The sequence below is a fragment of the Ranitomeya imitator genome, chromosome 7 (genome assembly GCF_032444005.1).
Source record: "Ranitomeya imitator isolate aRanImi1 chromosome 7, aRanImi1.pri, whole genome shotgun sequence".
Lineage (NCBI taxonomy): Eukaryota > Metazoa > Chordata > Amphibia > Anura > Dendrobatidae > Ranitomeya > Ranitomeya imitator.
This window is the reverse complement of record NC_091288.1, coordinates 65,073,667-65,100,997: the sequence shown is the minus strand read 5'-3', so window position 1 is coordinate 65,100,997 and position 27,331 is coordinate 65,073,667. Positions and strand designations below refer to the sequence as shown.

The window sequence follows — 27,331 nt, the reverse complement described above, 5'->3', positions numbered from 1 at the left end:
CATTGATAACAGATATGTGTATATGGATGAAATAAGACCCTGAGGTCCCTGTGATTTAAGAATGCCTATCAGTGGCAAAGATGAGATGTTGCGGTTTGCTCCCACATTTCTGGTATATGACTGAATAGCTGTTCTAAGTTGCAGATAGCGAAAAAACTGAGATCTTGGAAAAGCATATTTAGCCTGCAGCTGTTCAAAAGACTCCCTGATCGTATAAATCCCCCACCGAGAAAACCCCGTTGGAAATCCAAAAACCTGCAGATGGATGATCCACCAACATGGGGAAATAACCATTGTCCCATAAAGGCATTTCAGCAATAATATCTCCAAATCCAATAACTGTTTTAATCTGCCTCCAGGCTGATCGTGCCAGTCGGAGCATAGGTAACACACGTGGAGCGTTTATTTTCCCCGACTCCAAAAGGCCCAATGGACATTTAGCGCTAACAGAACTAACCAGATGACTTTCAGAATTAGGGAGGTAGTTATGTGGCATCCATTTACTTAGTGCCCTCGCCTGTCCTGCCAGATAGTATAGAAAAAAATCGGGCAATGCCGCTCCTCCCCCCTGCTTAGATCTCTGCAAAGTAGTTAATTTAAGCTTAGGCCTGCTTTTTCCCCATATAAACGAAGCAGCCTGAGAGTTTAAGTTGGTGAAGAAGAACTTCGGCACAGTTACTGCACTATGTTGGAGACAATAATTAAATTTAGGGAGCAATATCATTTTAATGAGGTTAATACGACCTGCCACAGATAACGGAATCTTGCTCCAGTACGCAAATTTCAATTTAGCGTGATCCAGCAGAGGGAGAATATTGAGCCGTAAGTCCGACCCACTATGTTGAGACATATATATACCCAAGTACTTAAAGTTAGATACTATGGGCAACGAGGAAAGAGTATTGAGATTAGATGCTGGGGACTGAGAGAGAGGCATTAGAGCAGATTTATCCCAATTAATATATAGGCCTGAGAACCCACTAAATCTATCTATGGTAGTAATCACCCTCGGTAACGTCTCTTCCGTGTTATCCATGAATACTATCATGTCATCAGCGTATAAGCCAATGGTATCAGTGCGATCCGCTATTTTTATACCCTCAATGCCGGGGGAAGATCGGAGGCGTATTGCCAATGCCTCTATTGCTAGAGCAAATAGGGCTGGGGAAAGGGGACACCCTTGACGGGTTCCTCTATATAATAGAAAGGGCTCAGAGATGGAGCCATTTACTATTATGCGGGCCTTTGGTTTCATGTATAATACATTAACCCAATTCAGGAATTTAGCCCCGAAACCATATTTCTGCAGACAAGCAGACAAAAAGGGCCATTCAAGAGAGTCAAACGCCTTAGCTGCATCCAGTGACGCCAACGCCCAGTTATTATCAGGCAGCAAAGAACTATATTGGATTATTGATTGAACCCGCCTGATACTCTTACCAGGCATAAAGCCAGTTTGATCCGGGTGTATAATATCTAGTATAATAGAATTCAGCCTAGTGGCTAAAATCTTAGTAAAAATCTTATAGTCTACATTTACTAACGATATGGGGCGATAGGACCCGCACTCTAATGGATCTTTCCCCTCCTTTCTGAGTACAATAATATGTGCCTCATAAAAAGTATCGGGCAGACATCCCCCTCTCCATATCTCTCTAAATACTTGTAATAAAAGTGGAGCTAGTACTTCTCGGTATTTCCTATACAATTCGATTGGGAAGCCATCTGGTCCGGGGGCCTTCCCAGAGGCCATATCCGTTATAGCTTGCTCTATTTCTTCTAGGGTAAATTCAGCGTCCATAAAGGCCTGCTGGGAGGGATTCAGTGTAGGGAATTCTATATCGGATAAATATTCTAAACAATCTGAAACACTGAAATCGCTCTTGGACTCATATAACCCTTTATAATAATTATAAAAGCACTGAAGTATTTCCTCGGTGGTGGTGTTCAACGAGCCATCTGGCGAGCGAAGTTGTAGTACCATATTAGACGTATTGTGTTGACGTACCAGGAAAGCTAGAAATTTCCCCGCCTGATTCCCCACTTCAAAATATAATTGTCGCGTAAAAAACAGCTTACGTTTGGATTTAGTGTCCAGGTGTTGGGGTTCTGCCCCATCTTGGCGAGAAAGGCCATCAGCATTGCCATGATCATCTCCCTTCTTGTGGTGAATTGTGAAATCATATTGCTGAAGTATCAAACTCCATCTAAGCAATTTCCATTTGTCCCCAACTACTCGGTTGAGCCAACTCAGTGGGTTATGATCTGTGAACACGGTGAAGTTGCGCCCATAGAGGTATGGTTGCAGCTTCTGCAGAGCCCACACAATTGCCAAACATTCTTTTTCAATGGTGGCATAAGCCACTTCTCTGAGCAGGAGTTTCCTGCTTAAGTACAGAATTGGGTGTTCCTCTCCTTGTTCGTTCACCTGGCTCAGAACTGCACCTAGCCCATAGGTGCTGGCATCTGTCTGCACTACAAACCGGCGAGTGAAATCTGGGGCCTGCAGGACAGGTGAACTAACCAATGCCGACTTTAGGGCAGAAAATGATTCCTCACACTGAGAATTCCAGGAGACAATTTTAGGAAGTCTCTTCCTGGTCAGATCAGTTAACGGTTTGGCCAGAGCACTGTAGTTTGGTACAAACCTCCTATAGCAGCCAGCCGTACCCAGGAAGGACAGTACCTGCTTCTTGGTTCGTGGGGTGGCCCAGGCTGTAAAGGCTTCTACCTTTCCTGGCTCAGGTTTTAGTAGTCCTCCCCCACCCGGTGTCCTAGGTATTGTACTTCCCGCATGGCTACCTGACACTTCCCTGGCTTAACAGTAAGACCTGCAGTTTTAAGCTTTTGCAACACCTGAGAGAGATGTACAAGGTGTTTCTCCCAAGAATCACTAAAGTAGGCTATATCATCAAGATAAGCAACGGCAAAACCATCACACCCTTCCACTAAGTGATTAACCAACCTCTGGAAGGTGGCAGGGGCATTCTTCATACCAAAGGGCATCACAAGAAACTCAAACAGCCCGAATGGCATTATAAAGGCAGACCTCTTCTGAGCTTCTCTGGTCAGGGGTATCTGCCAGTATCCCCTACTCAGGTCCATGATGGTAAGGTACAATGCTTTAGCTAACTGCTCTAACAGCTCATCTATCCTCGGCATGGGGTAGACCTCATATGTAGTCAGTACATTTAATTTCCTGTAGTCTACACAGAACCGGGTAGTACGGTCCTTTTTTGGGACAAGAACCACAGGTGAGGCCCAGGCACTCTGGGATTTTTGTATCACCTTGAGTTTCAGCAACTCCTCTACCTGTTCCCTCATGTGTGCCTTCACCTTTGTTGACACACGGTATGCAGACTGTCGTACTGGGGGATTAGTACCAGTGTCCACATGGTGAACTGCTAAGTGTGTCCTCCCAGGCTCCCTTGTGAAGACTTCGGTGTACTCGCTGAGCGCCCCCATCAGCTCAGACCTCTGACTGTGACTCCACTCTGCTGACTCCAGGGACTCCACGTACTGAGTCCCACCGCTGCCACCAATTGTCACGGATCCCTTCTCCGTGGAGTCACTTCTCATGGGCCAGGTTGCTCAGTTTTTGCATTCTCTCTCTGACCCACAGTACATATTCGACCACTGAGACTCCAGTAGTTCTGGGGTCGTCCTCCCAACAGTCCTTAATCAATTCAAGTGGCCCCCTGACCCTCCTCCCATAAACCAGTTCAAAGGGGGAGAATCCAGTAGATGCCTGGGGTACCTCTCTGTAGGCAAACAACAGATGGGGGAGGTACCGCTCCCAGTCTCTCCCTTCAGTCTCCACCAGCATTTTGAGCATTTGCTTTAATGTTCCATTAAAACGCTTGCAGAGTCCGTTGGTTTGGGGATGATAGGCGCTGGCTACAAAATGCTGTACTTGTATTCTTTCACAGAGGCTTTCCATCAGATCAGACATGAACTGGGTTCCCTGATCGGTCAACATTTCCCTGGGGAAACCCACACGAGAGAACACAGTCAGTAAAGCATCTGCCACTTTGTCTGCTCGGATGGAGGCTAGTGCCACAGCTTCCAGGTATCGTGTAGCATAGTCCACCACTGTGAGGATGTACTTTTTGCCAGAGCTGCTAGGGATTGCAAGTGGCCCTATGATATCCACAGCCACTCGCTGGAAAGGTTCATCGATCACAGGCAGTGGTATCAGTGGAGCTTTCTGTATATTCCCAGAGTTTCCAACTCTCTGACAAACTACGCACGATCGGCAGTAATTGGCAATATCTGTCCCCATCTTGGGCCAATAGAAGTTATGTGCCAGGCGAGCTTTAGTCTTTTGTATTCCAAGGTGTCCGGCCAAAGGAATTTCATGGGCAATTCTCAATAATTGTTCCCTAAATGGATAAGGGACGATCAGCTGCCGTTCATAGTCCCAAGATTCTGTAGTATCCATGGGTATAGTCTCTGTATACAGTCTACCCTGGTCCCAGTATACTCTCTCTTTGCCAGATGCAGCAGGGGGTTGGTCTGCAAGACATCTGAGCTCTTCCAGACTAACATCTGTCTGCAGGGCCTCCTAGAAGCTCTGACTGTCAGCCTGCAGGCCCTGGCCTAGTGTGACTGCCAGGCCCTGGTCGGAAGCTGAGTTTTCAGTGTCTGTTATCAGGGACCTTGGTGGGTCTGCCATGTATGGAGGCTCCAGGACCACAGTATGGGCCTCCTGTCCTGGCAGTTCTGTCTGAGACTCATTCTCTAATCTCTGGGTCTGAGCCACAGCCTGACTCCGGGTCACAGCTGCCACATAATTACAGTCCTGTGCATTGGGACATTTTCCCTCCTTGCACGGGATCTCAGGTGGGTCTCTTTCTTCCACCTTCTCTGCATCATTTACTTGCAAGGGAGGAACATAGTGGGACACCATCCTCCCCAGGTCTGTGCCTAGCAACACATTGGTAGGAATAGCCTCTGATACTCCCACTTCTCTCAGTCCTTTCCCTGCTCCCCAGTACAAGTACACACGGGCCATGGGCACGGCAGGGCTGACCCCTCCAATCCCGGTTATAGACATAGTCTTTCCAGGTATGATATCGGCAGGGGTTATCATGGCTGGACGCACCAGGGTCACCTCTGCCCCAGTGTCTCTGAGACCAATAGTGACTTTATTGCCATCAGTGGCAGATTGACAGTTCTCACTTGCCCTCGCATCAGAGCCGGCTACAAAGAGGACAGACGGTGGGGACACAGACGGCTTTGTGGTTGTAGTTGGGCGTTTCTCCCTATCAGGGCAGACAGCGCTAACATGTCCCACTTTGTTGCAGGAGAAGCACCGGCGTGCATCGCCTAGAGAATGTCTATTTCCCGGGCCCCCATAGACGGTGGGCTTGGACAGCACTGGTGATCGGCCGGCAGAGGGAGAAGGGTCCCCGTTTGGCTTACCTCCCCTCCAGCTGAATCCCCATGGCTTCCGCACCTCAGGCATCCTGTTAGCCACATAGCAGTCCGCAATCCTTGCAGCCTGATCCGCAGTTTGTGGCTCACGATCACACACAAATTGTCGTACATCCATGGGGCACATGTGAAGAAATTGATCCTTGACTATAAGATCCGTTAAGTCCTCAAAACTGTTGACAGAAAGTCCCCTAATCCATTGGTGGAGCGTGGTCCTCAAGGTGCTCACAACATCCGCATAGCCGTCAGTTGATCCATGTTGCAGGTTCCGGAACTTTCTACGATACACTTCTGGTGTCAGGTTGTATTTCCTGATCAGGGCCTCTTTTATGGCCTCATAGTTTGCATCTAGCTCTGGTGGGAGGCCAGCAAAAACTTCCAGGGCTTTGCCTCTCAACCATGGGGTTAGATACTGCGCCAACTGCTCACGGGGTAGATGGTACTGCCTGCAGGTTTTTTCAAATCCCCGCAGGAAAGTATGTAAGTCCGTATACTTCTCCATCACAGGGAAGTTTTCAAGACGTGGCCTCCTTGGATTTATATCCTGGGAGGGGGTTATCTGAGGACTGATACCCCGCTCTAGCTGAGCCATCTGAAGCTGGAAAGCTCTCTCCTCCCGGCGTTCTGCAGCCTCTCTCAGCCTGGCGTTCTGCAGCAGCAGCCTGGCGTTCTGCAGCCTCGCTCTCAGCCTGTCGGTCTGCAGCCTGTCGGTACTGTAGAATCAGCTGCATGCGCAGATTGGGATCACTTGTTCCCAGCCGTTGTAAGTCCATTTGCAAAGTACAGTCCATAGGCTCCTCAGCACTGGCATTGCTGACATTTCCATCAGGTATCTCCGATGCAAGAGCTGGCATTGCTGGGTCTCTCTGAGGTGGGCTCTCTCCTTGCCCAGATGTTCCAGCACTTTGCTCTATGTCCTGCTCGACCAAGGCGCGTATCAGCAGCTCCGTGGATCTGTCGGCTGTCTCTATTCCTCTCTGCTCACAAAGGTCGGTCAGAGCTTCTTTGCTCTGTTTCTTGTACTGGGCTGCCATATCGATGAACAGCCTTTGCCAAATAAAAGATAGAAAAGAAAAACGGGGAGGGGAAACAGTTTGCAAGTATGTCTAAAGGCCCCTTCACATTAAGCGACACTGCAGCGATACCGACAACGATCCGGATCGCTGCAGCGTCGCTGTTTGGTCGCTGGAGAGCTGTCACACAGACCGCTCTCCAGCGACCAACGATGCCGGTAACCAGGGTAAACATCGGGTAACTAAGCGCAGGGCCGCGCTTAGTAACCCGATGTTTACCCTGGTTACCATCCTAAAAGTAAAAAAAACAAACACTACATACTTACCTAACGCTGTCTGTCCTCCAGCGCTGTGCTCTGCACTCCTCCTGTACTGGCTGTGAGCACAGCGGCCGGAAAGCAGAGCGGTGACGTCACCGCTCTGCTTTCCGGCTGACCGACGCTCACAGCCAGTACAGGAGGAGTGCAGAGCACAGCGCTGGAGGACAGACAGCGTTAGGTAAGTATGTAGTGTTTGTTTTTTTTACTTTTAGGATGGTAACCAGGGTAAACATCGGGTTACTAAGCGCGGCCCTGCGCTTAGTTACCCGATGTTTACCCTGGTTACCAGTGAAGACATCGCTGGATCGGTGTCACACACGCCGATCCAGCGATGTCAGCAGGGAGTCCAGCGACGAAATAAAGTTCTGGACTTTCTTCAGCGACCAACGATCTCCCAGCAGGGGCCTGATCGTTGGTCGCTGTCACACATAACGATTTTATTAACGATATCGTTGCTACGTCACAAAAAGCAACGATATCGTTAACAATATCGTTATGTGTGAAGGTACCTTAAGTAAGCACTGAGTTGAACCTTGAAGAACTGGTGCACTCCTCGCAAGGATACCAATTCTTTAGTACAGGAAATAATTGCTTAAACCATGCACTAATGCTCTAATAGAAATAATTTTATCCCACCGCTCGCCACCAATTGTCATGGATCCCTTCTCCGTGGAGTCACTTATTTGTCACGTGCCTGCTCTCACAGGTGACTTGGGGTTGTGCCTGCAAGAGTTAATCTTTCTCAGTCCAGCATTCAACCACTGTCCTATGCTGTAATGGGAGCATAAATCACACACCGACCCAGGCCACACCTGCTCATACGCGCTGCCACCACTCATTGAATACTCAGGCAATGAGTCCTGAAACTAATAATACTAATAAAAATATGTCTATCACTCATAAGGCTCACACACCTTTTGGTTATGGATTCTTTAGAACATTCAAGGTTCAACTTGTTAAAGTTTTATACTTTAATTGCAAAAAGTTCAATGCTTACAATAAGAAAAAGTAATAAAAATATGATAATAAAAAGACATACAACTTATGCAAGCAATGTCAAAATAAACAGGATAAACTTACAGAAATCATGTAACTGGTATTCTGCTTTCTGCTCCCTGAGGGGGGGGGGGGGGGGGTGAATAGAGTTGGTGGAACACATCAGTTTCTCAGGCTGCCCTCACATGTGAGCACAATTCTCTGTCTGCAGCCTAAATTTATAACTTTGGTCTGAGGTCAGGTTTCCAGACCGGCCTCCCAGATTAATATCATAATTGCAGTCTGTTTGATTGGGCACGGCCGCTCTAGTAATGAATATATATCATTTTCCTCTGGAGACACGTGTGAGTTGGTTCCCAGGGATAGCTTCCCTCAGGCCGCAATTTAGCATCTCCCCTCCAAGACCTCAGAGGTGCCAAATGTTGCTTTTCTTTTCGGCCCTAGCTAGACCTCCTGGTGAGATCTGGAGACAGAAGTTCTACTATTCCCAAGGAAGTACCTATTAACACCTAGGTGCGACTTGCCTGCAGGACAGATGTTACATTATCACTGGTCACACATATAACCCTAGACATATGTCCCTACATATATATATATATATATATATATATATATATTCATATTTCACCACAGGACCTATCCTAGAATTTCTGCAGGCGGGGTTGCAACTCGGGTTAGCAACTAGCACCCTCAAGGTTCAGGTTTCAGCCTTGGGGGCCCTATATAACTGCAACCTAGCATCCAATGGGTGGGTGTCCCGGTTTCTAAAGTCTTTTAGTACGTCTAGGCCGGTCATTATCCCGAAGATCCCTCCCTGGGACCTGAATCTAATCTTGGAGGCTTTAACCCAGAGACCCCTTTGTGCCATTACAGGAGTTATCACCACAGTTACTCACACTTAAAAAGTACTGCTGGTAGCATTAACATCGGCCTGTAGGGCGAGTGACTTACAGGCCCTGTCTATATGCCCTCCATATACTCAAATTTTTGAGGACAGAATAGTTCTAAGACCAGATCCGGCCTATCTCCCCAAGGTAGTCCTTAAGTTTCATAGGAGTCAGGAGATCACCTTACCATCATTCTGCAATTCTGTCATGGGTTCTGGAAAAACGGGCTACCAGGTTACTAAGGCTAGTTTCACACTAGAGTTTTGCTGAGCTGTGGAGGGCTGCAGACTTCCTCCGTGAAGCCCCGCCCATGTCCGCACCACCACCGCTCAGCTCCGCCTATGTTCTCTATATATTTTATTTTGGTCTCATGATTCTGCGTACATATATTCATTATTTCCGGCTTCTCTTTAATTTTCTTACTTGTTTTCCCCTTTTTTGCAGTTCTATTTTTGCCTTGGCACTTATTCACACCACTGCACATTTACATTGTCTCTTCTTTATGATAGATTCTCACTAGGACCTTCTCTTTCCGCACATTTCCCTTCATCCTGTAGGACCTGTGGGTCACATGCTCTCCATTCACTAATGACGGCAGGCCAGGTGATACGCACATTGCCGTTGTGCTCCTGGCGCCTCCGTTTGCCGGCTTCATGTCCCTCAGGGCTGCGTCATCTGAACGCGGCGTCGCGGTTCACATGGGCTGGTGGCGGATGTCGCTATGGCAACATCCAATGGCCGTGCGCGTCGCTCCACACCTGTGCCCTCTGTTCATTGGGCGCTCCCGCTTTAAATACTTTCCCTCTGCTGGATGACGCGACCCCCTGACGAAGGCTGACGCTGAAACGCGTGTCCGGGACGGGCATATCCAGGAGATGGCTGCGCTGCAGGTAATTTTGGCTCTGGTCATTATTCCCATCATATTATATTATAGGACTTATCCTTGGTGACTATCACCATACTGACTAGTACTATTAAGCATATACCTGCACATGCTATCTTTTTAGCTCCTACTGGCCGCACTTTACTCTGGTATACTTATATACACACGCCCTCTGCACTATTTAGCAGTTATTACATGCACTTTAGCTTTAGAGCACACTTCAGGCTGCACAAGTTTTATGTTTAGTGTGGTTGCACTTGCACCTTAACCTGTAAGGGTCTATCCTCGCACATACTTTTGTATACTCTTATACCCTTTTATTCGTGTGTATATTTCATTTATTTATCTTAGTTCTGTGTTTGGTGGCATACATTTATTTACCGTATTCATCTATTCTTATTATTTACCCTGTTATCATGTAACCACTCCAGGACTCGGTTTATAATACTTCTCTGTCTCCTTGGTACAGCGCCCCTTTTTTTGGTTTCTTTTTCCTCTACCATATGGTGTATTTTTTCACAAATAAATTCTATTTAATATGATTATTTGGGCATGAGTTCGGTCTTTTTTGTTCTCTTCTCTTGTGTATAATTTCCGATTTGTCCGTTACCTTGTCCATATTGGGGTACATATGAGGTTTGAATTTGAAATTTTGTCTCTCTAGATATTTTCTTACAATTGACTTGATCATCTATGTATACCTTGCCTTGAGTTTTATATCTATCTTTAACATTAGGTCCGCAGGTCGTGCGGATGCCTCCACATGGTTCGTTTTGACGATGCGGCGACCCGCGTCGAACGCAGCTGGTTGGAATTTATTTTTTTCTCTGCATCGTCAAAGCAACGCATGCGGAAGCATCTGCATACATCTGCACGACCTGCGTACCTAATGTTAAAGATAGGTACGCAGGGCGCATGTGGACGTAGGCGGAGCCGAGTGGCAGAGGTGCAGCCATGGGCGGGGCTTCACTGAGGAAGTCTGCAGCCCACCGCAGCTCAGCAAAACGATAGTGTGAAACTAGCCTTAGTGACTTTTTTTTTTGGGGGGGGGGGGGGGGGGGGTGGTCCCCATTTTAATAACCAGTGAAGGCCAAGTGTACATGTGGTGAAATATGTGTATATATATATCTATATGTGTGTAGGGACATATGTCTAGGGTTATATGTGCGACTACTAGTGATAATGTAACATCTGTCCTGAAGGCAAGTCGCACCTAGGTGTTAATAGGTACTTCCTTGGGACTAGTAGAAATTCTGTCTCCATATCTCACCAGGGGGTCTAGCTAGGGCGGAGAAGAACAGCAAAATTTGGCACATTCTAGGTCTTGGAGGGGAGATGCTAATTGCGGCCTGAGGGAATCTATCCCTGAGAACCTTTCCACAAGAGAAAATAATATATTCATTGGGAGCGTGGCCGTGGCCCAATCAAACAGGCAGCAGTTATATTGGCCTGAGGGGCCAGTCTAGAAACCTGACCTCAGACCAAAGTTATAAATTTAGGCTGCAGACAGAGAATTGTGTTCACATGTGAGGGCAGCCTAAGAAGCTGGTGTGATCCAATCTACATTCTTCCTTCCCTCAGGGAGCAGAAAGCAACTACTAGTTAGGTAATTTCTGTAAGTTTTCTCCTGTTTATTTTGACACTGTTTTGCATAAGTTGTATGTCTTTTTATTATCATATTTTTATACCTTTTTCTTATTGTAAGCACTGAACTTTTTGTTATTAAAGTATAAAACTTTAACAAGTTGAACCTTGAATGTTCTAAAAGAATCCATAGCCTAGAGGTGTGTGAGCCTTATGAGTGATAGACATATTTTTATTAGTATTATTATTAGTCCGGGACTCATCGCCCGTGTATTCGGTGAGTGGTGGCAGCGTGTATGAGCGGGTGTATGGCCTGGGTCGGTGTGTGATTTAAGCTCCCATTACAGCATAGGACAGAGGTTGAATGCTGGACTGAGTAAGATTAACCCTTGCAGGCACAACCCCAAGTCACGTGTGAGAACAGGCACATGACGAATAAGTGACACCACGGTGTAGGGATCCGTGATAGTACAGCTGTGAGCTGTGCTGATAATAACCAGAGAAGCTCCATTTTTTTTACCCCCTTCTCAGGCTATAAACATCAGCTGTCAGCTGCTTGACAAATTTTCAGGGGATCCTATGCCATTTTTTTTTCTGTAATTTGATTTATGGAATACATGTACAGTAAACTACTTGCACTGTACTAATTATATATAAATATTTACTTTGAAAACAAAAAGCAGGTTTTGCTGCGGATTACATGTCATTTGTCTATAATACATGTTTAATAAAGTTGGTTGTGCTTCTTGTAGCGTTTTTTGCACTCGTTGCTTTTGGTGTTTAAAAAAAAAAACCTACCGCAAAACTCTGAAAGAATTGATATGTTGCAGTTTTCCAATTCAATCAGGGGGAAAAAAATAAATTGTGTGCATGAGATTTATGAAGTTTCATTTTTTTTTTTTACAGTAGCAGCAAAAACAAAGAAAAGCTTTTTAATGTATACCTAAAAAGCAGCAAAAACACAAAGTGTGAACACAGCCTTATAGTGGTTCTACTGAACCAGACATTGATTGGACCATAAGCTCTTACAGCAATTTAGCTGAAGCGGAACCCACTACATTTTGTACATATACCTGATTGGCGTGTTTCTTGCCATGAATGAGGCTGGCATTGGGGTCATCATATGGATGCCAAGTGAGCAAGTACAATGTTGGACTGGGGCGCCAAGGGCCCACCAGTAACACTGACTTTGGGGTGCGGGGGCACTTTTCACCTGCATACAAATATTACACTACCCCCGTTCATTCATTAACCAACTACCCAGTTTATTATTATAAAGAGATATAGGTAAATTTGTGATGTACAAAGTGAATTATGCCAAGTACTGCCCATACAGTGGATTGGGGGCCCAGATCTGCACAGGGGCCCACCGGGGGATTCCCCTCTTACCCTATGGGCCAATCTGAGCCTGTGTTACAACCACCCAAGAACAGATCCAGGGCAAAAGAAACTATATACACTTGAATTGAATTAAAAACACTGATTTTAAGATCTTTTTATTACAAGAAGAGTCATCTTTCCACAGTAGTAAAAGCTTTGGCACATACAGTATAAAAAAAAAAAAATAAAAATAAAAAAAAAAATCACCAACCATAATTACATCAGATTCAATTGCCATCACTTCCTATTTTTCAGAATTACTTTCCATAGTTAAGTAGAAGGAATCCTCAGAAGATGCAGCAGACATTGATAAATAACACTGAAGGAAGGTCAGGTATTAGTAAGGATTGTGCGGAGAAAAGAATTAAAAATTGTGCATACGGTAAAAGACATCAGTGTCGGAAGCAGCCAATCGGCGCTGCATTGGTAATATTAAAAAAGCAGAATTGGTCCCACGGCGTGCGGCCTTCTAATATACCTACTGACATCAACCCACCCTGTAGCCTATTAACAATAGTAATACACCGCAGGCGTTTAGGGCCCACGGAAGGCCCTCTTTCACACAGGATTTTTCCTAAAAGGATCAACATGGTAACACTGCCCAGTATTAAAAATAGCAATTTCCATTTCGGTTTCCCAGATCAACATAAGCAAAATAAAAACAAAATTACAATCATTGAATACTGAATGGCACGGAAGTACTTCAGATGAACGTCGAAGCATTTAGGTTATCTGCCAGTCAGAGGAGGCGTCCGTCCGCCACCACTTTGCTGCTCCGCCACGACAGCAATAAACGCACTCATGCCCGTCTAACAAGACTTCTTAATTCTTGGTCTGATCAGAATGTTGTGTGTCTGCTTGAAGACCCAGTGGAAGGAAACACTCAATGGGACATTTCACATTCTGCAAAAGGAGAACGAAAAGGGTTACAAAAACCTCAGAAAAGGAATGGGGTTAAACAAAGGGAGAAAAACAAAAATATCTACACCAAAGCTCTAAGGGTATGTTCCCACGGTCCGTAAACGCTGTGGGTTGGACGCTGCAAACAGCCGCAGCGTCCAGATGTCACAACATAGTAGAGATGGGATTTCATGAAATCCCATCTCTACTATGTGTGTAGGGACACCCGTGGCTTCCCTGCGTAACCGGACATGCGGCGCATCTTTCCAGACTGCAGAATGTCAATTTATCTTGCAGAGACATCTCCGCAAGATAAATATCACCGTCCAATGTATAGGACGCGGTGATTCCGCACGGTTCAATTAACACATGCAGAATCACTGGCATTTAAAAGAGCTTTGGACGGAGCAGACATGTGCTGCGTCCAAAGCGCTGCCGTATCCTGAATGTGGGAACATACCCTAATAATCAAGAACTATACATCACACTTGTTTCATAACCGCATTAATCACATTGGCTTTTCACACAGAACCTCAGGACTAAATGGACCACTCTGGAATTATCAATAAAATTGAGGCAATTTTTTTTTCTCACTAGTAAAAAAAACAAACTGCACACTGATGACAAGTGAGAAAAAAAAAACGATCGTAATTATATGGATGAAACACTAAACTTTTTTTTTTCTTTTACAGCAGCAGCTATTAATCATTCACAGTTTTTCATGTTACAGAATTGCAATGTATCTGTAATAATCAGATGCTGCACTGTATTCCCTTATGGCATGTGATTTTTTTTCCATGCACCAATAGGCTTGAATGGTTAGCCTCATCTGATATATGGAAGAAACTAGTGCATGCTACGTTTCCCCCCTTCCCCCCCACACACACAGATTTTGTCGGTTGTGGAGAGAAAATAAACAAACAATAATAAAAATATATATATATATATATATATATATATATATATATATATATATATATATATATATATATATATTTATATTACACACACATACATACATATATACACTCATCTGCATTGTCCTATGGAGCAACATTGGTTCAAGTGTTTAGTTTTGTTTTTTTCCCCCAACAGACAGCATGCAGACTATAAATGCAATCATATTGACAAGAGGTTTACAGTGGGGGTAGAGTCACATATAGAATTCATTACAAGGGGAACAGTCTATGACGCGAGGTTACTCAATTCTCATGGTTCATTGAAAGCCACAGTGCATTCAATGTTTTATGGCAATTTCCAAACAAATGTGCAGCCTCTGGCAAGCAATAAGTCAGTCAACTTTCAACAACTTAAGGTACCGTTACACTAAATGACTTACCAATGATCACGACCAGCGATACGACCTGGCCGTGATGGTTGGTAAGTCGTTGTGTGGTCGCTGGGGAGCTGTCACACAGACAGCTCTCTCCAGCGACCAACGATCCGGGGAAAGACTTCGGCATCGTTAAAACGGTCTTCAACGATGCGGATGTCCCCCTGCAGCACCCGGGTAACCAGGGTAAACATCGGGTTACTAAATGCAGGGCCGCGCTTAGTAACCCAATATTTACCCTGGTTACCATTGTAAAAGTAAAAAAAAAAAAACGTACATACTCACATTCCGAGGTCTGTCATGTCCCCCGGCGTCAGCTTCCCTGCACTGACTGTCTGCTTTACGGCCGGCGCTGACAGTCAGTGCAGGGAAGCTGACGCCGGGGGACATGACAGACGTCAGAATGCGAGTATGTACGTTTTTTTTTTTTTTACTTTTACAATGGTAACCAGGCTAAATATTTCGGGTTACTAAGCGCGGCCCTGCACTTAGTAACCCGATGTTTACCCTGGTTACCCGGGTGCTGCAGGGGGACTTCGGCATCGTTGAAGACAGTTTCAACGATGCCGAAGTCGTTCCCCGGATCGTTGGTCGCTGGAGAGAGCTGTCTGTGTGACAGCTCCCCAGCGACCACACAACGACTTACCAACGATCACGGCCAGGCCGTATCGCTGGTCGGGATCGTTGGTAAGTCGTTTAGTGTAACGGTATAGAGAAACTTTTTCTCGTCTTTGTTAGTCTGTGACAAATAGACAGCACTACGACAGAATCCAAGTCCAAAAGATCCATAGACTTTCATTGCAGAATTTGTTCCAATACTTGGACATTATCTGTGATTTTCAACAAACCACTCTGTCCATCCCACCAAAAAATAAATAAAAAATCAAATCTGTCTATGGGGCTGTTCACACAGCTATCACAAATACAAGTGCTATTCATGAAAAACAAGGATAGCGCTTCTAAAAAAAAACAAAAAAAAACCTGCAGTTATTTGTGCACAAGTGACAAAATATGGTACCAATAATCCCATCACAAAAATACATAATAAATCACGAAGGTTATTTTTTGTTTGGTTTTAAAGTGAAGGGGAAAAATGCAAAAACAAAACAACCAAATGCACCCATATAATACAAAAAGCAGGGCATAAACCCAACCAGCCAGGACTTTGGTGTTAATTAGTGAAAGGCAGGGTGCCTGATTACAAAACATTTGTTGGGACAAGAGTGTGATGTACACCTGCTAAAGTTCATTTGCAAAATTGGATTAGCAGAAGAGGAAATTTGTTCTGTAAATTTCCCCTAGAATCGCTGCCTTCATATAAAATTCATTAAGTGCACATGAATAAAATATCTCCAGCGGCTACACAATCTCACTGGTACTTACAAAATTCTGCTGATATCTTTGCGTGTACTGGGAAACAGTGTGACCTGTTGTGTCAGGGGCAACAGCAGCACCGGGTCTTCTGCAGTTATCACAGCGCCACCCCTGTCGAAATGAGCAAGATTAGTAAAACACAACACATGCTACAGTTTTGATCTGCAAGACCGTTTGTTTTTTCATACCCATCTCCCGAGAGCTAGAACTTCTATTTTTATAACATATACTGTAGAAGGGCTTTAGTTGTAGTTTTTAATACTTAAAATTACCATCTAAGAATATGCACATTGAGTATTTGGGGGATTTTCTGCACCTATTGAGTAACTTAGGTTACCATATTTTGCGGACTATAGGATGCACCTCAAATGGAGGAGGAAAATGGGGGAAAAAAAAGTATGAAATAAAAGTCTAGTGTGTCAAATGGGATCCATCTTCAAGTCCAAATTTAGCTTACAGAGGGCGACAGCGGTGTCACAGGAGGCAGGGTAGCTGCTGCAGAAAGTTGGCGGCAGCAGGAGTGGGGTGATGCTGTGGCCCTTGAACTGGGTGGAGGGGGTGTCCCAGCGGTGGGCTTCACGAAAATGTCGGCGGTGCAAGCAGGAGCGGAGTCCCATGCTACACAGTGGGCTTCAGGAAAATGTCCGCCAGAGGCAGAGCATGCACAGATTGAGATCTCGGCTCGTCATTGAGCCAACACTTCCTGTGCCGCTGACATTTTTATGTTACCTGACGGGACACCCTCTCCTCTCAGACCAGGGGCCGCAGCATCACCCCACTCCTGCCGCTGCCGGATTTACCACCACTGCCCCCCTGTAAGCTACATTCGGACTACAAGATGCACCCCCATTTTCCTTCCAAAATAAAAAGTGCGTCTTACAGTCTGCTAAATACGGCACTTTTTGTTTTTATTTCCCCAACTCCACATACGTTAAAGAGAAGTTGACATGTTCTGAATTTCAAACATGCACCACAGGTCAGTTTATGCAACCCAGAACATTAAACGTTGGGCTAGAGACGTTGCTTAAGGTTCTTGCACTTAGTGCATGAATTTGACGAGCTGTAGCGTCCCACCCTAGCTCATTTAGGCATAAGTGGGCAAAAGTGGTGTGAAAAAGCCAAAAAGGCACAACATTTTGGAGCAACTACATGGTGCGTTGAAAAATTGTAACTTTTCAAAACTAATTATATGCCAGAATTCTGCCATAATCGCATAGATGACTCGGGGCCATAGCACCTCACAACTAGAAGACAAACCATACCACCACAAATGAAGACACACGGAATGCAAGGCACATACCTGTTGTCCTCCATAGCACGTACAAGAGCAGATGGCTCCCAAATATTCCTTTTGCCATTGCTCCCCAACATTATACATTTTTCCGTCATCATAGCAAGTGGCTTCATCTATAAAAAGAAAATAAGTGTTTTTAGGAAGTTCGCTATGCCTGATAAGGGGGTCCTGTAGGGCCGGCTCCCTTTTTAAAAAGGCAACATAATAAGGATGGTACATATTATTAATAATCTTTTTTTAATATTAATCTATATTTTTATATAGCACTAACATATTCCGTAGCGCTTTACAGTTTTGCACACATTATCATCACTGTCCCCGACGGGGCTCACAATCTAGAATGCCTATCAGTATGTCTTTGGAATGTGGGAGGAAACCGGAGTACCCGGAGGAAACCCACGCAAACACGGAGAGAACATACAAACTCTTTGCAGATGTTGTCCTGGGTGGGATTAGAACCCAGGACCCCAGCGCTGCAAGGCTGCAGTGCTAACCACTGCACGAGTATGTATTGCACGTATAATTACTTACGAGGTTCACACTTGAACTCTCCCTTTCCATTTCCTAGACAAGTACAGCTCATCATTTGTCCATTTTCTCCATGGCGGTCCCATTTCTCGCCAATCCGGTGGTTGATTCCATTGTCATGGCACCATTCTAAGGACCATAACAAAAACAGACTAAGAACAAAACCAACAAAAGTGGGGAAGCAAAGGGACTTGAACACTGCAAACATTGTGGCATATGGATTATATAGGCCATAAAATATATGGTATAAGTGATGACACTATCAACTACAGAAATTGATGTAGAGCTAGGAGACTCAGGTTCGGAGGGTATGGGATCCTATCAATAAGCCTTTATGTTGCCAAAAATTCTTGTATTTTATATGCAGACTACAGTCTTTTGGAAATATATTTCACATACCAAGTGCCAAAAGACAAATGCTGATTTCATGCTGCATAGGAATTTGTGATGAGCAAACGTGCTGGGATAAGGTGTTATCCGAGCATTCTCTGGTGCTAACCGAGTGTCGGAGTGCTCAAATATTATAATCGAGACCCCGTGGCTTTATGTCACGTGGCTGTTCGACAGCTGCAACACATATAGGGGATTGTCTGTTAGGCAATCTCTGCATGTCTTGCGGCTGTCTAACATCCACGAGGTCTTGAACATATTCCAGCACGCCAAAGACACTTGGATAGCACACGAGCATGCTCAGATAGACCTTATCTGAGCACATTTGCTCATCACTAATAGCGATGTTTCTGCAGATTAAAGTGGAGAACGTCACTAAAGACCTAAAACAGCCACTTAAAGCGCTACTCCAGCATTTTTTTATTGCAGCATTGGAGTAGTGCAACTAGTGTAAGTTCACTTGCCGCCATCTTCATCTTTTACCAGCGTTGCGCTGGATCCAGCACTTTGTGACCTGGTGGATCTCTCCAGTGTTTGTAGCGAGCCTGAGGTCACTATTTCAATGCAAATCTATTCAACAAGTTTTGTTCTGACTCTCAGACTTGCATTGAGAGATTGTGGCAGTTACCGCTGACTTACGATCAGACAGAAGTTGTGGTCACAAGATGGAGGCGCAGGACCAGATGGGCACCAGGAATAGATTAAGATGGCGGCTTGTGAGTATAATATTAGGTGTAGGGACTTTACCTTAGTAGCACTACTCCAGCGCTGAAGATAAAAAAACAAAAATAAAAACAACACTGGAGTGGTGCTTCAATTTTGCAAAGGGCTAGAAAATCAGTGTTCCGTACTCACTTGATGAATCACACCTGAAGTGTCCACTTCCATAACCCAGACATGTGCACCAAAGCTTAAATCCAGACTCGGACATGCGTTCCCACTCCTGTCCGACTGTGTAATGTGCTCCAGTGAATGTGTCATAACAGGTATCTTCAACAGGTTGCAGGCCGTTTTCAGGCACATCTATCAGAACAATGCATTAAATGAGTCAGCCCAACTAATAGAATATGATGCTTAAATCACAAAACATTTGTGAACCTTGAACCTTTTATTTAACAGACGGAACCTGAAAACCCACCTCTTCAAGAGAGCCTACAGCCTGCAATGACCCCGCTACCTCCTCACCACCACCGGAACTGCCCCCTCACCAGTACCGAAACTGCCGCAACCCCCCAACCCATTGTCTCCTTCCCCACCATCCTGTAGAATGTAAGCCCGCGAGGGCCTCGTTCCTCTATCAGTCTGTCATTATTAGTTTACTGTAAGTGATATCTAATTTGTATGTAACCCCTCATGTACAGCACCATGGAGTCAATGGTGCTGTAGAAATAAACAACATGTAGATGGACATAGTGGAGTGACTGAAATGAGTGAATAAATGAGTATGGCCTTGGTCCAGCAGCTACATCTATAGTCTGTGGTCACCAAATGATAGGCAGGTGTTCTGCCTCCTTACTGCTGGAATCCCCAAGCACAATTTTGGCAGTCATTGACACCTGATGTATATATTAGGGGCAGCACGGTGGCGCAGTGGTTAGCACTACAGCCTTGCAGCGCTGGGGTCCTGGGTTCTAATCCCACTCAGGACAACATCTGCAAAGAGTTTGTATGTTCTCTCCGTGTTTGCGTGGGTTTCCTCCGGGCACTCCGGTTTCCTCCCACATTCCAAAGACATACTGATAGGAATTCTAGATTGTGAGCCCAATCGGGGACAGTGATGATAATGTGTGCAAAACTGTAAAGCGCTGCGGAATATGTTAGCGCTATATAAAAATAAAGATTATTATTATTATTATTATAAGCTCCACTGGGGTCCTGTGATTTGATACGCTCATCTCTAGTGACTTAGTTTTTATCATCTGTCAGAATAGGGAATGTACCGCTGGGCTATATGCGAGACTTGCACAAGAGAAGTCAGAAAACATACTTGCAAAAATGGTCATTTTTCTTGGGGAACATTTTACAAACTGAACACAAAATGACACTTCTAAAAATGAATATGCAATTATTCTTACCAGTATTACTAATAGTCACCAGTTCCTCTAAGACCTTGTGACGATTTAATCCTTTAAGTGCCTCCACAATGATATTGTAAGTGATTCCTTGGGTGAGTCCATTCAGCCTTGCACTGGTAGATGTTCCAGGAACTCTGAACTATATAGAAAGTCACATATTTACAAAATAGGTTAATGAAATTTTCTGTGGCTGACCCTCAGCCAAACACTTGCTACAACATTATAGAAATGATCATTCACTCTGTTAAAAAAAAAAAAATAACAAAAATTGTCATCTGGAACTAGATCTACTGACAAGACCGCATAATAATGAGAAAATTAATAGTGTATAAAAGGAATAGCACGCCAAATATAGGCACAAAAAAGGAAATTTATTATATATATATATCTATATCTATATATCTATATATCTATATCTATATATCTATATCTATATATCTTTATCTATATATATATATATATACACATACATACATACATATACACACATACAGTGGGGCAAAAAAGTATTTAGTCAGTCAGCAATAGTGCAAGTTCCACCACTTCAAAAGATGAGAGGCGTCTGTAATTTACATCATAGGTAGACCTCAACTATGGGAGACAAACTGAGAAAAAAAAATCCAGAAAATCACATTGTCTGTTTTTTTATCAATTTATTTGCATATTATGGTGGAAAATAAGTATTTGGTCAGAAACAAAATTTCATCTCAATACTTTGTAATATATCCTTTGTTGGCAATGACAGAGGTCAAACGTTTTCTGTAAGTCTTCACAAGGTTGCCACACACTGTTGTTGGTATGTTGGCCCATTCCTCCATGCAGATCTCCTCTAGAGCAGTGATGTTTTTGGCTTTTCGCTTGGCAACACGGACTTTCAACTCCCTCCAAAGGTTTTCTATAGGGTTGAGATCTGGAGACTGGCTAGGCCACTCCAGGACCTTGAAATGCTTCTTACGAAGCCACTCCTTCGTTGCCCTGGCAGTGTGCTTTGGATCATAGTCATGTTCAAAGACCCAGCCACATTTCATCTTCAATGCCCTTGCTGATGGAAGGAGGTTTGCACTCAAAATCTCACGATACATGGCCCCATTCATTCTTTCATGTACCCGGATCAGTCGTCCTGGCCCCTTTGCAGAGAAACAGCCCCAAAGCATGATGTTTCCACCACCATGCTTTACAGTAGGTATGGTGTTTGATGGATGCAACTCTGTATTCTTTTTCCTCCAAACACGACAAGTTTTGTTTCTACCAAACAGTTACAGTTTGGTTTCATCAGACCATAAAACATTCTCCCAAAACTCTTCTGGATCATCCAAATGCTCTCTAGCAAACTTCAGACGGGCCCGGACATGTACTGGCTTAAGCAGTGGGACACGTCTGACACTGCAGGATCTGAGTCCATGGTGGCGTAGTGTGTTACTTATGGTAGGCCTTGTTACATTGGTCCCAGCTCTCTGCAGTTCATTCACTAGGTCCCCCCGCGTGGTTCTGGGATTTTTGCTCACCGTTCTTGTGATCATTCTGACCCCACGGGGTGGGATTTTGCGTGGAGCCCCAAATCGAGGGAGATTATCAGTGGTCTTGTATGTCTTCCATTTTCTAATTATTGCTCCCACTGTTGATTTCTTCACTCCAAGCTGGTTGGCTATTGCAGATTCAGTCTTCCCAGCCTGGTGCAGGGCTACAATTTTGTTTCTGGTGTCCTTTGACAGCTCTTTGGTCTTCACCATAGTGGAGTTTGGAGTCAGACTGTTTGAGGGTGTGCACAGGTGTCTTTTTATACTGATAACAAGTTTAAACAGGTGCCATTACTACAGGTAATGAGTGGAGGAAAGAGGAGACTCTTAAAGAAGAAGTTACAGGTCTGTGAGAGCCAGAAATCTTGATTGTTTGTTTCTGACCAAATACTTATTTTCCACCATAATATGCAAATAAAATGTTAAAAAAACAGACAATGTGATTTTCTGGATTTTTTTTTCTCAGTTTGTCTCCCATAGTTGAGGTCTACCTATGATGTAAATTACAGACGCCTCTCATCTTTTTAAGTGGTGGAACTTGCACTATTGCTGACTGACTAAATACTTTTTTGCCCCACTGTATATATTACACGTAAGATAAATTATAGCAATATTTCAGGTGATGTACCCTTTATCAGGCTTTGACTGGGATGTGTGGAAGTCATACCTTGTTCCTCTACATTCACTGCTTTCTCTACCACTGGGTCACTTCACCCATGGTCAATAGTAATTTCCAAACACACTCTCTCCCCTCTCTGGATTCTTAAGACAGCCCTGAGATTCCATCCCTTCACATACAAGTACAACTGGATTTTTCCCTTCTTGTCCAAGAAGGACTTTCCACACGTATCTGTCTCCTGATGAAGGGTTCATTACCCCAAACCTTGCTATACTTCACCTTGCGGTGTAATATATATATATAAAAAAAAAAAAAACCACAACATTCCTAATTTGAGCACCATATCTCTTTGCAGTGTAAATTAGGAGGTTGATCAACTCACCTTTTATCTGCTTTGTGGTCAAGATAATCTACAATCAAGTAGGTCAATGATATTAACCCCTTCATGACCCAGGCTATTTTGACCTTAAAGACCTTGCCGTTTTTTGCAATTCTGACCAGTGTCCCTTTATGAGGTAATAACTCAGGAACGCTTCAACGGATCCTAGCGGTTCTGAGATTGTTTTTTCGTGACATATTGGGCTTCATGTTAGTGGTAAATTTAGGCCGATAATTTTTGCGTTTATTTCTAAAAAAATCGGAATTTTGGCGAAAATTTTGAAAATTTCGCAATTTTCAAATTTTTAATTTTTATTCTGTAAAACCAGAAAGATATGTGACACAAAATAGTTAATAAATAACATTTCCCACATGTCTACTTTACATCAGCACAATTTTGAAACCAAAATTTTTTTTTGCTAGGAAGTTATAAGGGTTAAAATTTGACCAACGATTTCTCATTTTTACAACAAAATTTACAACACCATTTTTTTTAGGGACCACCTCACATTTGAAGTCACTTTGAGGGGTCTATATGAGAGAAAATACCCAAAAGTGACACCATTCTAAAAAATGCACCCCTCAAGGTACTCAAAACCACATTCAAGTAGTTTATTAACCCTTCAGGTGTTTCACAGCAGCAGAAGCAACATGGAAGGAAAAAATGAACATTTAACTTTTTAGTCACAAAAATGATCTTTTAGCAACATTTTTTTTATTTTCCCAAGGTTAAAAGGAGAAACTCAACCCCAAAAGTTGTTGTCCAATTTGTCCTGAGTACGCTGAAACCTCATATGTGGGGGGGAACCACTGTTTGGGCGCACGGCAGGGCTCAGAAGGGAAGGAGCGCCATTTGATTTTTTGAATGAAAAACTAGCTCCCATCTTTAGCGGACACCATGTCGCATTTGGAGAGCCCCTGTGTGCCTAAACATTGGAGCTCCCCCACATGTGACCCCATTTTGGAAACTAGACCACCCAAGGAACTTATCTAGATGCATATTGAGCACTTTGAACCCTCAGGTGCTTCACAAATTGATCCATAAATATGAAAAAGTACTTTTTTTCACAAAAATTTTATTTTAGCCTCAATGTTTTCTATTTTCACATGGGCATCAGGCTAAAATGGATGCTAAAATTTGTTGGCCAATTTCTTCTGAGTACACTGATATCTCACATGTGGGGGTAAACCACTGTTTGGGCGCACGGCAAGGCTCGGAAGGGAAGTAGCGCCATTTGACTTTTTGAATGAAAAATTAGCTCCAATCTTTAGCGGACACCATGTCGCGTTTGGAGAGCCCCTATGTGCCTAAACATTGGAGCTCCCCCACATGTGACCCCATTTTGGAAACTAGACCACCCAAGGAACTTATCTAGATGCATATTGAGCACTTTGAACCCTCAGGTGCTTCACAAATTGATCCATAAATATGAAAAAGTACTTTTTTTTTCACAAAAATTTTATTTTAGCCTCAATTTTTTCCATTTTCACATGGGCATCAGGCTAAAATGGATGCTAAAATTTGTTGGGCAATTTCTCCTGAGTACACTGATATCTCACATGTGGGGGTAAACCACTGTTTGGGTGCACGGCAAGGCTCGGAAGGGAAGGAGCGCCATTTCACTTTTTGAATGGAAAATTAGCTCCATTCATTAGCGGACACCATGTTGCGTATGGAACGTACGTAGTGTATGTCAGGTTGTTGTGTGTGGTGTAGTATTCACCACACACACACACCAACCTGACGTACTCTATACCAAACTACACACCAACCTGACGTACACAACGCCATACACACCAACCTGACACACTACGTCAGGTTGGAGTGTGTGGTGTAGTGTACGTCAGGTTGGGGTGTGGTGTAGTGTATGTCAGGTTGGTGTGTGTGGTGTAGTGTACATCATACACACACACCAACCTGACGTACACTATACCACACCACACAACAATCTGACGTACACTACTCCATACACACCAACCTGACACACTACGTCAGGTTGGAGTGTGTGGTGTAGTGTACGTCAGGTTGGGGTGTGGTGTAGTTTATGTCAGGTTGGTGTGTGTGGTGTAGTGTACACCATACACACACACCAATCTGACGTACACTATACACCACACACCAACCTGACGTACACTACGCCATACACACCAACCTGACACTACGTCAGGTTGGAGTGTGTGGTGTAGTGTACGTCAGGTTGGGGTGTGGTGTAGTGTACGTCAGGTTGGGGTGTGTGTGTGTGGTGTTGTGTATATCAGCCTGGTGTGGGTGAGTTCTGTAGGGGAATGTCAGGATGTGTTTAGTCCACGGACGCGTGATGAATTCTGAAGCATTCATTCAAACACAGTCCAGGTTTGTCGGGACACGTTTCACATTGGAAACGAGTTTCCCTTCGAATCCCCCTTTTATAGCACACCCGGCACCTTTTTTTTGCTCTCCCCTCACAAGGAAAATGTTGCCCTGGTACCATACGGGAGACTTGAGTTCCAGGGGTGCTGGGGCCCGCTCCTTCCTCGCCTCCAAACATTAGGGCCTTTATCACCGCCTCCTGGAACTGAAGGAAGGTGTTGTTGGTCTGGCCTGCACATCGTGATAGCACGTATGCGTTATACAGTGCCATTTGCACGATGTGCACAGCCAGTTTTTTATACCACACCTTCGTCTTCCGCATGGCACTATAGGGCTGGAGGACTTGATCAGAAAGATCAACTCCCCCCATGTGTTTGTTGTACCCCAGGGCACAGTCCGGTTTGTGGACCTGTGCTGGGGTACCTCGAACAGTGCTGGCCGTGGTGCCGGGACCATGGATTGTGGTCAAGAAAAAGACGTCCCTTTTGTCTTTGAACTTGACCGCAAGCATGTTGCCTCTACATTGGGCCCGGCTCTCACCCTTTGGGAGAACTTGCTCAATTAGTGACAAAGGGAGACCCCTCTTGTTTCTGCGCACGGTACCGCAAGCGACGGTAGCTCTGGCAGAGAGGGATTGAAAGAGTGGGATGCTTGTATAAAAGTTATCAACGTACAGATGGTAACCTTTATCAAGCAGTGGGTGGACCAAATCCCACACTATTTTCCCACTCACCCCCAGAGCAGGTGGACAATCTGGGGGCTGGATACTGCTGTCCTTTCCTTGATAAACTCTAAAGCTGAGAGTGTACCCTGAGGTACTCTCGCAGATCTTATAGAGTTTTATCCCGTACCTTGCCCTTTTGCTGGGCAGGTACTGACGGAACTGAAGCCTCCCTTTGAAGTGGATGAGGGATTCATCCACACAAATTTCCCTTTGGGGAATGTACACTTCAGCAAACTTGTTGCTGAAGTGTTCGATGACCGGCCGAATTTTGAACAGTCTATCAAAATTCGGGTCATCGCGAGGAAGGATGTCCGTGTTGTCCCTAAAGTGGAGAAATTTATGAATCGCCTCAAAACGTTTGCGTATCATAACCATGCCATATAATGGAGTTTGATATAAAATATCAGTACTCCAGTATTGGCGAATTTCTGGTTTCTTCACAATTCCCATGTGAAGGACCAGTCCCCAATATTTCATCATTTCTACAGAGTCAACGGGACTCCAAGTAGTAAATGATGAACTTGGGTTTTCGGCAAAAAATTGCAGGGCGTACAAATTTGTTTGCTCCACCATGAGACTGACGATTGACTCCGAGAAAAAGACTTTGAAAAAGTCTATTTCCCGGAGGTTGACAGTCTCAAATTGGATTCCTGATTGGGGAATGAAATCAGGAATCCGTGGAGCAAAATTTTCAGGGACAGGGGTCCAGACGGGGGCACTAGTGCTAGGTTGGGCGTCACTAGCACTAGGTTGGGGGTCACTTACACTTGGCTCCGACTCTCCTCCCCTGGGCTCCGGCTCTCCTCCCCTGGGCTCCGGACGATTTCTCGACCTGCGACATCTTGGGGGTGGCGAGTCGGTGTCACTAGAGGAGGAAGAGTGGGAGGAATACAGAAAAGTGGGGTCCTCTCCCTCACTATCAGCTTCGGAGGCAAGAAAGGAATATGCCTCCTCAGCTGTGTACAGCCTTTGTGACTGGGATGACTGGGATGAGCGGGACATTGTGTGTGTGGTGTGTGTAAAAAGCTAAACTTTATTATAGTGTGCGTGTGTGTATGTGCGAGTGTTTGGTGAAACTTTCTACTGCAGGAGGGGGCTGCCAGGCGCGGGGGCGGCTGCCAGGCGCGGGGGCGGCTGCCAGGCGCGGGGGCGGCTGCCAGGAGCGGGGGCGGCTGCCAGGAGCGGAGGCGGATGTCAGGAGCGGAGGCGGATGTCAGGAGCGGAGGCAGATGTCAGGAGCTGAGGCGGATGTCAGGGGTGGCTGTCAGGGGCGGGGGCGGCTGTCAGGGGCGGAGGCGGATGTCAGGAGCGGGGGCGGATGTCAGGAGCGGGGGCGGATGTCAGGAGCGG

General features: G+C 44.8%; 1 protein-coding gene across 7 annotated transcripts in view; it reads right to left on the bottom strand.

Moving 5' to 3' along the window:
• Nucleotides 1-12,602: 12,602 nt before the first annotated feature.
• The window catches only part of FN1 (fibronectin 1), an 81,559-nt gene continuing 66,830 nt past the window's right edge, over nt 12,603-27,331 (bottom strand). For all 7 annotated transcript variants that reach the window (XM_069733401.1, XM_069733398.1, XM_069733403.1 and 4 more), the window contains 6 exons: nt 20,394-20,532; nt 19,174-19,341; nt 17,932-18,057; nt 17,407-17,513; nt 16,116-16,217; nt 12,603-13,402 (listed from right to left, as the gene is read on the bottom strand). In XM_069733401.1, coding sequence (XP_069589502.1) covers nt 13,322-13,402; nt 16,116-16,217; nt 17,407-17,513; nt 17,932-18,057; nt 19,174-19,341; nt 20,394-20,532 — 723 coding nt within the window. In that variant the 3' untranslated portion in view covers nt 12,603-13,321. The remainder of the gene's footprint in view (nt 13,403-16,115; nt 16,218-17,406; nt 17,514-17,931; nt 18,058-19,173; nt 19,342-20,393; nt 20,533-27,331) is intronic.